We start from the raw sequence: 12,752 nt of genomic DNA, 5'->3' as shown, positions 1-12,752 counted from the left end.
ATATATATATATATATATATATATATATATATATATATATATATATATATAAAACATTGAAGAAGTTATTTTCTCTTGTCTAGACCAGTGTCTTTATTTAAAATGAAAATGTAGGGTCAGAAAACATGGCCAAAGGGTTAAGATTGTTTCTGTACAGTTTTAGTACCAGAGCTCTCTTCCTGGTACCACTCATGTACAGTGGCTCAAAATTGCCTGTAACTTCAGCTTCAAGGGAACTGCTGCCTTTTATCGTATCCACAGGCACTGGCATGAACTTAACATATACTCATGCAGGTACACATACCTATAAATGAAAAGACAAAACAGAAAATATTTTCTTTGTATATCATTAAAAAATCCCCCTCATACTGACAACTATTATGTTATTTTTGATACTTAAATGTGGATCAATATTCTACCAGTCCCACATTTCCTTATTGGGTCCTTTCCTAAATTCAATTGCAAATGCCTAAATTCTACAGAGGCGTGAACAAACATGCTGTATTTTCTGAAGTCATTTTTTTTCTCATAAAAATGAACCACAGGTAAGACTAGCCAAAAATTCCTATTCTCATAATTCTGAATGTATTGAGATTGCTTTATAGTGTAAGTACTATTAAATATCTCAATATGAAAAATACTAGAAGCATTACCCTCAAATTCAGTCATTTATAAGCCTTCCAGCTCCCTGAAAGGAATAAAAACTAGCTATAAACTATCATGAACCTGGAAATTCTGGCCAGGGTACAGAGCATGTGAGAGTTTTGGTCATGGAATGTGTGTTTATATTTACATAGTTTGGTTTTGTTTTTTGGAAGGTTTGGAAAGGAAAAAAATATGTGCTTATTCATATATTTGCTTAGTGAGTTATTTCTGTAAATATTTACAGTTTTAAATTACAGAGGAAACATGAAATAAGTCTTACAAATTGCCTTAAAAGTAAACCCAAGCCAGGACAGTGGTGGCACATGCTTTTAATCCTAGCACTTGGGAGGCAGGAGCAGGTAGAATTCTGAGTTCATGGCCAACCTGGTTTACAGAGGGAGTTCCAGGACAACCAGGGTTATACGAGGAACTCTGTTTCAAAAAACAAAAAACAAACAAACAAACAAAAACCTGTTAAAAGTAAACAGAAATTAACAGGTATCTATATGATCCACAAATCAATTATCAAGATGTTGTATTGCATATAAAAATAGTACATTTTAAATGCACATATTCTATATCAAATACAAATTGTTCCAACCTTTTTAAGGAAATATATTTAATACTCAGCAGACAGTCCTGTCAAGTTTTCTCTGTCTCATTTGCTCATCTTCTCCATCTAGGAAGGCCCACCACCTTAGCTGAGACAATGGGCAAAGCTGAAATGTGGCTCATTAGATCCTATTGGGATTTGGAGTTTCCTCACCCATCCTTACCAAATATTGACTATGTTGGAGGACTCCACTGCAAACCTGCTAAACCCTTGCCTAAGGTAAATATATTCTTTTTATCTCTTTTTCATTTCGTATCATTTCTGGTGAAATGATTCTACATCTTTCCTTACATTTTTCTCCCAATGATATCTATCTATATCTATCTATCTTTATCTATCTATATTTATCTATCTATATCTATATCTATATCTATCTATCTATATCTATATATCTATATGTCTATATATCTATATCTATCTCTCTCTCTAAATATATATATATATATATATATATATATATATATATATATATATGTATATATATGTGAGAAGTGAAATTAAGATTCCTGGTAGTAGAAGCTCTACAAACTCAGGAAATTATATGACAGATATGAAAAATATTCATATCAGTGTGTTAAGTCATTTAGTGCATGGTAGTAGAGTGATTGGCCATTGTGAAAAATCTTTACCAAGCAACAATGAGGATATGAGTTTAAATGCCTGTGCCCACTTAAATGTTAAGTGTTCTAGCATAGCATGTATGAGCTGAAGAAACAGGTTGATACTGAGGATACTAACCTGATAAGATGGTGAGATTCATGTTCAATGAGAGACAATCACAAACATAATATCTTAAAGTTAATAGAGAAGCACATCTAATTTTATCATGGCCTTTATTGGCTAAAACATAGGCAGGGAATGTGTAGACATTAAAAATACTCTCATTTATACACAATTTCAGAAATTTATCAAATAGTATAGATTTACCACACAGTTATGATTATTTTATAAATGACCAAAACATTTTATTTATCATAGGAGGAAGGATGCATTAACTTATCACATATGTACATACCACAACATAGATATTATTTCAGTAATCACTAGCCAATAATAATAAATTAGCCATCATAGGAACAAATTAAACAGCAAGCCAAAATTTATAAATTCTGCAGGATGAAAAATATAATGGAGCTACAATTTTACAAATATTTCACATANTATACTTGCATTTCTTAGCTTTCATTTTGCCAGAGGAAAATGTTGAGAAGGTTTGTTCAACATATATGAGTGCACTTCATACCGCTGCCTGTGGTGGACTGTGCCAGTCTCTGTCTTCTGCATGTTTTAACACCACTATTCTAAAAACTCCTAAGAATACTTCAATTTTTCCCCTAGGTTTTTTGTTTTGTTTTGTTTTGTAAAAGTTTCATGAGTGATTTCTCTGCAATTACTATTGTGTGATAAAAACAAGTTCTTTACTCACAGGATATGGAAGAATTTGTCCAGAGCTCTGGAGACCATGGTGTGGTGGTGTTTTCTCTTGGGTCAATGGTTAGTAACATGACAGAAGACAAAGCCAACACAATTGCATGGGCCCTTGCCCAGATTCCACAAAAGGTGAGGTAATGTGCTCATGGTAGGAGAATGTATACTGCATCTATAATAGTCCTTGGAAGGTCTGATTCTAGAAATGATGATGTGAAACCTAAAGGTTTAGGTAAGCTCCAATTTACCCTACCCAAATTATAAACAGAAGCACACAAGAGATGCTACAATATTACAGAAGGTATTTTTGACTGCAAGTACCTTGGATATCAGTGTTGTGATCTCTGTGGGTACATTCTGAAGTTCTGCCATTATGATGACATTACTGACAAGGGTGTGTAGACAGAGCAAATTTTTCTTGATTTCACATGAAAAGATAATAGTTGAATGGATTTTAAATTCATGTGAATCAAAAACATGTATAAAACCTGTGCGATCAAAAAACAGATCAAATCTAAGCCAAGCCTTCCCTCGTGGAAGACTACACATGCAAGAATATTTGCAGAGGACAAATGGCTCTTTAGGGTTTTTTTTTTATTGTTGTTGTTTTATTGTTGTTTTTGATGAATAAAAACCCACAGTTAACACTGCACAGGTCAAATTAATACATGGGACATTAAAACACCATGGGAATGTATAGGAGTATGTAACACAAACCCTTGTGGAGCTACTTTCCAAAGTCTGTGACTTGACACAATATCACACTGCAGCTCAGGCTAGTTGATTCAACAGCCAGAAATCTTCCTGCCTCAGACATCTGAGGAAGGAAGATGGATTATTTCTAAGAGCAGAAGTTGAGTCAATAGGGTAGGGCATGATTTATGGAAGATTGGGGTATGGAAGGATAAATAAGAAAAAAAAATTATATGAAATTCTTAAAGAAATGAAAATAAACATGTCAATCTAACTGTGTGGTCATAGTCATCACTTGGAGATGAGGTATAAGTTCAGTGTGCTCATGATGCTGACATATTCTGAATCACTGGTGCACAGCAATTACTCAACAAAGAACTTGTGTGTACTTGGATGAAGTTGGTACAGCAGATGTAATATCTGTGTTTAAATGCTACACTGTCACAACTCCAGAGGACATGGGAAATTAAAGACATATACAATAGCCAACTTTATACAGAGAATCAAATCCTTACAGTCTGAGGATTAAGAATACATAAAACAGGAGTTCTGGCTGCGTCCAGTCATAAAGATGAGGTATGTATGACAAAAATATGCTTTTCTAATGAGAAACACAAAGGATATTTTAAACATTCCTGGATAACAATAACAAGTAGAAGTGACTAACCTGAGATAGATCTGCTCCTATCTACTAATGCTGAGAAGGGGGCCAAATCACATCCTAAAAGTAATCATTCTGAAGAAACTAAGATCAAACACCCTTGTCCAGTTTTCTTGGAGTATTTTCACAAGCACTCAAAAATCTTCTCTATTAGTGGACCCCTTTCTCACATCTCCTCCTTTTTATTTTTTTAAACACAGAATATCCAGACATTTTAATTTAATATGTATGCAGATTTACTTGTCTTTAGATGCTTGAGTATGCAAAGGATCACAGGTGAAAACAGATGCAGTCACTAGAAAGAGATTCTCAGGTGACAAATGGCATCAGTTGACTTCTTCCTTGGTGCATAGAGTCTTTAATTGGCCCAAAGCAGACAGACTTGAATTCTGATGCTATAGGAAATAAATCCCCTTTACCTTTTATCTGGAAGCTTGCTGTCTTGATGATGTCTGCCAAATCTTCTTACTCCCCATCTCTATCCTTCACAGATCAGGGCTAGAGGAGTCTTAGAGGAGTCCAGTGTTTTATTGGAAACATCTGCAATGCCCGATGCACATCCTTTGCCAAATTTCTTGAGCCAGCCGGGTTTCCAAGGTTCAAATTGTTGAAATCACATAGGCCTGTCTAAAGACACTCCAGAATGTTCTGTATAGAAATAGCTTTGAGTTCCTGACCATGTATCACCTTCAGGTAAATTGTAAAATACAAGTAAATGATGCAAGTGCAAAGATATGCCACTTGCTTTGGTTTTTTAAAATTATTGTTATATTAAAATTATATGTGTTCTTTCCATTATGCCCTGACCATGATGATTATAAAGAAGTCTTACAATATGGTTTTCAATTCCATCATTTGCAGAAGATTTTATTATTTTCTACTATAGGCTGACCCATTGCCAGGTTTTATTGAAGTAGGCACTCACATCCCATCAAAAGGTTGGATAAGAAGAATACATTGCAAAAGCATTCTCTGAGTATAGAAGTAGAACCACCCCAAAATTAGAATATATATCAATGCACACATGCAGGTTCAGTAGCCAAGGCAGAAGAGCATAGTAAATTACATCTACTGTCCATAATTCACTGATGGTTTTTACCTCATATGTTAACTCTAGCTATATGAATATGATATTATACAGGAGAACAAGTAGGACATTCTTGTACAATCTGCCTCACTCATCTAAGTGTGATGTGGCATTGTAGATGAACTCCAATAATATTATTGTATAGGTGGTGATGTTCATATTGCAGGAAAGCAAAAATAGGGATGCTCAGTGCATCAGCTTATTTTGTTCTGCAATAGAACCCCAGAGGTTAGAGTTTGCACAACTGTGAGTAATAAACACAGGATGAATGATGGTTTGAACAAGTTGTTATAGATCCTGGAGTAATGGGAGCATTGTAGAATGTGAAGATGAAATTAGAAGTTTCCTATTCTACTATGACAATCTGTGTTTGAAACTTGAAAACTCCATTGCCGGGCATGGTGACACATGCCTTTAATCCCAGCACTCAGGAGGCACAGGCAGGTAGATTTCTGAGTTCGAGGCCAGCCTGGTTTACAAAGTGAGTTCCAGGACAGACAGGGCTATACAGAGAAACCCTGTCTCGAAAAACCAAACGAAAGAGAGAGAGAGAGAGAGAGAGAGAGAGAGAGAGAGAGAGAGACAGAGACAGAGACAGAGACAGAGAGGGAGGGAGGGAGGGAGGGAGGGAGAGAGAGAGAGAGAGAGAGAGAGAGAGAGAGAGAGAGAGAGAGAGAGAGAAAGGAAACTCCATAGAGTTCTGTAACACTCTTTAAAACTGATTGTTAGTTAGGTGTAAGATAAAACATCAAGGAATATATCCATGTAATTGTTGACATTAAATCTTCCCCTGATTTATTAATTGAGCAAGAATAAGAAAAGTAGTTAGAATTTTATGGCCCTTATGGTGTAAATGGATCCATTCCAGAGGTCTATTTTCTTGTGCATTAGTAAGTATAGGAGACAACTAAGTGGAGAAAATAAGTGTAAAGGCAGCAAAGGATCCACAATATAAACAAATACCTTTTTTTTTTATTTTTGGATTCAAAATGCTGTAATACTTTTGACTCTCAATATAAAATCAAGCATTATCTAATTCCATTTCTCCTTCTAGAGTTTAAATAGATGGGTTAGTCCAAAATTAGGTATTCTCAAAATAGTATGTAGTCGATTAATATTCCCTAATAATTTTGAAATTTGTTGAGTGTTTTTATTTATTTTTATTACATATTTTATTTATTTCCAGTAGTTTCCAGATAAACAGTAGTTTATCCATGAAAGGAATCGCGATTCTTACAATAGTCATTGATGCAAGTTATACAAGACAAATTGTGGTCCTAATCACTGTAACTACTAATTGGTATTTAAAAGCCATAGGTAAATTTGCACATTATTATTACTGCCTATATAGTCACATCATAAAAAAAAATGTGTTTCATGTGGGAGGATTCAGTAGTACAAATAAGACTGTAAGTTTAAGCACACTAATAAAGGAAAACAATAAATAATTAGTGGATTTAAAAATAAGAGGAATTTTTATCAGATTAATTGATTCTGGAACTGATGTTTCTTTTATAATTATTGAATAGTGACCACCTTAATGGCACATTATAGAAGTAAATAAACACTGATAGAGTTGTGAACTATGAGCTCTATCAAGATTAGACAAAATTACAACATATAAATTCAGAAAACATAATGATATTATTAATATTTTGTGAAGATACTTTCTACAACAATCTTATGCAGAGATGTACATTCCTAATGCTAATGCTACCTAATGTTCACAATCTCAATTGCTAAGGTAAATGTTGGGATATCAAAGGGTTAGGATGACAAGGTGTTATGGAACCACTATTTACCACACAAAGAATATCATAAGCATGGATTGGGTTTTGTATAGTGGCCAAAAACAACATAAAATTTGAGTCTGTCTGTCTGAACATCTCAAAGGACAATTCTAAACGAAAATTGTAGGCTCTTCACCAGTTATTAGACAACAGTTGGAGAATGGGAACATAGATCTGCTCTTTTCTTACTGGAATTTTTAATGTTGTTTGGTAATTTAAAAATATAGTAAATGGAAATGGTTGGTTGACTTCTGAAAGCTTATTGCCACCATATGGCCAATTTGAGCTTTATAGCCTGGATATCTACACTGACTGCTATTGCTAAAGATTGGCCTTCTATTGTTATGAATCTGAAGAACTGCATTTTCAGTATACCTGTTCATCTTGATAATAAGGTATATGTAGCTTTTTCTGTTTCTTCACTGAATCCTACAGAACACCAGATTTGATATCAATGGGCTCTATTACCCCAAGGCCAAAATCCACTATTATGTGTCAAATTCATGCTGGGTAGGTTTTTGAAACTGTGAGGCAGGCCTTCTTTTAGGCTTTTAGTATTGATTATCTAGATTATATCCTGTTACTGACCTCCAAAAAGAAAGAGCTGTATTCTGTATCTGACATGGCTCAGGATGTGCTACATAAATATGGACTGATTCCTATATCTGAAAATTTACAAAGATCAGACGCTGAGTAAGATCAGGGGCAGCTAATAACTAGAATACCTGTTAGTACCCATAAAAAGGACATCTAAAAAACACTCAACACTAAGAGTGGAACAGACTGAAGGAAAGGCCATCCAGGACTGCCTCATGTGGGGATCAATCCAATATGCAGGTACCAGACCCAGACACTATTAGTGATGCCAAGAAGTGCTTGCTGACAGTAGCCTGATATAGCTGTCTCCTAAGAGGCTCTGTTAGATACTAACGAATAAAGATGTGGATACTTTCAGCCAACCCTCGGACTTAACACAGGGACCTGAAGCTGAAGACATTTGAAATCCCATAGGAAGAACAATAAAATCAACCAACCAGACCACCCAGACCTTCCGGGGACTAAACTACCAAGCAAAAAGTACACATGGAGGGACCTGTTGCTCAGTTGCATTCTGAGTATTGAACTTTTATAAGGGCAATTTACTTTGATTTTTGTGTGTGTGTGTGACAGGGATTCTCTGTATAGCCCTGGATGTCCTGGAGCTCACTTTGTATACCAGGCTGGCCTCAAACTCAGAAATCCACCTGACTCTGCCTCCTGAGTGCTAGGATTAAAGGCATGCACCACCAAGCCCAGCATTTTTTTTTTTTTAAAGATTTTGGCCAGTGGATTTTTTTTTTCCTATTTTCTTTTTTTTAAGTTTTATTTATTTATTATTTATGTGAGTAAACTGTAGCTTTCTTCAGACACACCAGAAGAGGGCATCAGATCCCATTTTTTAAGATGGTTGTGAGTCACCATGTGGTTGCTGGGAATTGAACACAGGACCTCTGGAAGAGCAGTCAGTGCTCTTAACCACTCCAGCCCCCTTACTTTGCTTCTTAAAGTGACCATTTAACCAACATCATTTACTTTTGTAGAGCAAACATTCCTAAAACAGGTAATTTTGCTCTAGATTTGTATGTCCCTACATTTCTACATAACTTCAGAAAAACCATAACATTTTTTATCTTTCTTTCAGGTTTGATTAATTCTTGGCAACCTTCATTGTCATTATCAATAGTAACTAACTATTTTATAAGAACTCTTGGATTTGCTCCCCCTTTACTTGTTTTACAAAAGCATCTCTGAGTCTCCCTCTGAATTCAGCATAAGGCTCAGAGGAACCTTATATATTTTGTAGATTACTAGACCATATGATTGATTCCATATCAATTTTCATGCAGGCATCCATAACAGCATTTCTAACGTGAAAGAACTGAAGGAGGTATATCATGCAACTGATAATCTGTTGATACAAATCCCTGTCAGCATTCCATTATGACATTTTTAGAATTACCCCTCAGTCCAAGATGCCCAACTTTTTATGGGCTTTATTTTCAAGCCACATCTGCCAATGAGGAAATGGGAAAGGGCTAAGAACAATTTTAGCAATTACATGAAAACCACATGGCAAACATCGTGCAATATTGTTCCAATGAAAAACATATTCAAAACTATATAAAGTAGTAGGTCTATAGGAAGCACAGGCTTTCTTAAAATCGTTCATAATACCCATGTTTAATTCCTAATAAACAATTTGATTTTATTGAAACTTTACAGGGAACAGAGCACAACTAATAAGGCCAGGAAGGAATCGATGAGTGAATTTCTTTTCCTTGCATTGGCCTAGCTTGCCTTGGTTGTAATATTAGCTTTTCTGTAGGCTCTCTTAAATCCTCCTAAAACAGGGAAAGAACTCAAGATTAGATCACCTGCATAATTGTCAGTGGTGCTGATATTCCTTTCCATTTTGCCTGCACTGGGAAATCTTTTCAACTTTTTTTGTTTTAACCGATTTTAAGGCATCATCATTCATGCAAGGTCTTGGGCATTACTTCCTGGTGATTATTATCCTCCTTATTTTTGTAAAGTTTTTTTTTTGGTAACAGTCTAAATCAATGCCCACATGACCAAAGATTGAAAGGGAATCTTTTTCTCCATGTTTCTGTGCTCATTCCATATTTGTTTAGATGCTATCTCATACTATTTCATTTAAATTATCATCTTCTGTTATCTAGGGATTATAATCACAAGCAACTTGTAAGCAGCCTAAGAGTTGTGACTTTGATATATGTGCTCCTCCTTTCTTTAAAGAAATGGCACAGAAGCTCACATAAAGTATAGCTTTCTCTGTATTCTACCTGCTTATTCTCATTCACCTCTTTCTCTGAGGTCTACAATGTTCTATTTCAAAGAAAACTTTAAGTCCCCCTTCATTGCCACTTGTCACAGTTCCAGAGACAGGGAGACTTGGAAGAATGGAGCTGATAACTGAGTTAGACTAAAATCTCATGAAATAGCCAACTTTATTCACAGCATCAAACAATGCCTACTCTGAGGCTTAAGAGATGTCACATGAGTAAAGGTCACAGGATTTCAAGCTGTACACAATCACAAGGACCAGTCAAGGTAATAACATATAGAATCAACTCCTATCTGGAATACATGGGAAGATGACATAGACACATACCAAGAGAAGTCTTGTGTTTTGAAGAAACAGGAGTGACAAGACTCTTGTCCTGTTTTCTTGGAGTATTCTCAATGGACTAAGATTCTACTCATATGACTCCATTCGAGAACCGTTGCCACATTACAATATGCAAAGGTTCTGCCAGAAGGGTCAGATGATTTTATATTCCTATTGGCCAACACATTGCCCATTATTTCCAAGTGCTCCAGTGCAGAGATAATTCTGGATTGCAAACAATTAAGAATACAATATTAAAGACAAGAAAAATTGAAATTTACTGTAAATAACAGCACAAGTGAATAAACATAAACTCTAAACTATTTGAAATGTATTTTATTACAATATTAAAACTGGAATATTAGAGTTTTCAAAATAATTTATATTAAATAAGTGATTAGTAATTTGCCAATATTCTTTGCTGTTGAATTATGTCACCATGGCAATGTATTAATATTTTCATGTATTACTAACTGTGCCATTTGTCTACATATCTCTTTGTGGAAAATGATGATTATGTTCAACATGTCTGAGAGCAAAAAATAAACACAGAAATTGCTGGCACACTCTTTGCTCAGTATTTTTAAAGGAACTCATTGCTCACTTTCTCTGACTTCCTCATCTATCCTATGGGAGGTGTTCAGATCTGTTTTCTCTACAATAAAAAAAGATACATTATAAAATTATTTGTCTTTTGGAAATTATAATTACATCATTTCTCCCTTTCTAGTCCTCCCTCCAAACACATGCATGAGTATGCCCTTTTGGTCTCTTCCAAACTAACGACCTATTCTTTTAATTATTTGTTGTTACATTTAATTTACATTTAATATGTCTCTACATTTGTACTCCTATATATATCCTTCTCAGTCTTTGTAATGTAAATTTTGGCTCCACCAATAAAGATTGTCTAACATTTAACAGGTTCTTTGGAAATTTGATGGCAAAACCCCAGCCACTTTAGGACCCAATACCAGAGTGTACAAGTGGCTCCCCCAGAATGACCTCCTTGGTAAGACTCTGGGAAATAAGTTCAATATCATGACTGAGTCTCTGATTCCTATACCTATCCCTTTTGACTTCAAAACCTTTATGTTACACTGACTTCATGGATTATTCATTTAGGATAAAAAGGTATTACATGGATTTAGTCTTTTCTTACCACTCATTGTTTTTCCATATCTACTATGGATTTCATGTGTTCGACTGGAAGTGAGTATTTCATAGTTCAAGTCTCTAGTCACATGCAAATCTGCAAAACAGTTCTCTGGAAATTTAGATTCTTCTAGCTCTGAGACAGAAAAATATTTCAGTGAGGTTATGAGTATAACCATCTTCATGAAGAAAATCACTTCAGTTCCTCTTAATATACATAACGCTTTTCATGTCTAAGACTGTTAAATAGTATTATCCTGAATTCATCTTATTCAAGGTCATCCAAAAACCAAAGCCTTTATAACTCACGGTGGAGCCAACGGTATCTATGAGGCAATCTATCATGGAATTCCTATGATTGGCATTCCTTTGTTTGGAGAACAACATGATAACATTGCCCAAATGGTGGCTAAAGGAGCAGCTGTTACATTGAATATCAGAACAATGTCAAGGTCAGATGTGCTCAATGCACTGGAGGAAGTCATAGACAACCCTTTGTGAGTATCACCTTTTAAAATGTGGTTCATTCATTCATTCATTCATTCATTCACACATTCATACATTTATCGTCTTCTTAATGAAAGCCAAACAAACAAGAACTATCCTGAAGGTCAGGATAACGATAGGAACAGAGATAAATTAGGGCATGATTCAGTACATACATTATTCTCTCCCTTATTTTTTGTTTTCTAATTTCCTTCTTATGCTTTATGTTTCTTTCCTATGTAAATCACTATGATCCCAAATATGTTCATCCTCCATACTGCTTGGCCAAGTATAATTTTGATGATCCTATCCAACACTTCAAAAGAAGGATTTCATATCTGGTGTGGGGATTTTTGGTAGGAAGTCCTTGTCTATCAGAGGGAGGAACGCCAGTTCAGATGAGAAAAGTTCATTAAAACTGTTTATGTATGTTTATGCATAGAATTGGAAGTAAGGCATAAATGGGTAAGAGTATAATTATTTTTTCATACATTGTTCTTGTTATTTTCTCCTTTTCCCTCCTCTTCTTTTTCCTCTTGCACTTCTCCTCTTCCATTTCCCTTATTAGATTACTTAAATTCTGCCATCTACCTTCACATACTTCATGCCTTTTTTGTATTAGCCTCTCCCTCATCTCTAAGAAGCACCTACACTTCCTATTCCTCTATAAGATAAGTTGATTCCTAAATTGTAAACAACTGTCACAGCATACTAAAAAATGAGGATGTTTTAATGAGAAAAAAATACGCAACTTTGCTATTGTGATTTATAAACAGAAGGAGGGTAAGTTACCACCACTATAAATCCTACCTGTTGTGCTACATCAGTCTGACATTTAGGACTGGTGATATATGTCTCTAAGTCACCCTTCTCCTTTATATGTTCATTGATAATCTTTTCAACAATAGAATCAGATGCACTTGCATGATTCTCTGTAAAATTTGTACCACTTTTCTAGGAGCAGAATGCTAACAACAACAAAAAAAGATCAACAATATTATCAAAAATGAGGGTCATAGGAGTGC

The 12,752-nt window shown here is 35.1% G+C and overlaps 1 protein-coding gene across 1 annotated transcript in view; it reads left to right on the top strand.

The window, feature by feature from the left end:
* The window catches only part of LOC110314791 (UDP-glucuronosyltransferase 2B17-like), a 16,777-nt gene extending 5,035 nt beyond the window's left edge, over positions 1-11,742 (top strand). Inside the window, exons 3-6 of the mRNA XM_021189016.2 lie at positions 1,280-1,477; positions 2,687-2,818; positions 11,011-11,098; positions 11,519-11,742. Of these exons, the coding sequence (XP_021044675.1) occupies positions 1,280-1,477; positions 2,687-2,818; positions 11,011-11,098; positions 11,519-11,742 (642 nt within the window). The remainder of the gene's footprint in view (positions 1-1,279; positions 1,478-2,686; positions 2,819-11,010; positions 11,099-11,518) is intronic.
* The last annotated feature ends 1,010 nt before the right edge of the window (positions 11,743-12,752 follow it).

Source organism: Mus pahari, unplaced genomic scaffold (genome assembly GCF_900095145.1).
Source record: "Mus pahari unplaced genomic scaffold, PAHARI_EIJ_v1.1 scaffold_12178_1, whole genome shotgun sequence".
In the NCBI taxonomy this organism is placed as follows: Eukaryota; Metazoa; Chordata; class Mammalia; order Rodentia; family Muridae; genus Mus; species Mus pahari.
This window is presented reverse-complemented; position numbering and strand designations above follow the sequence as displayed.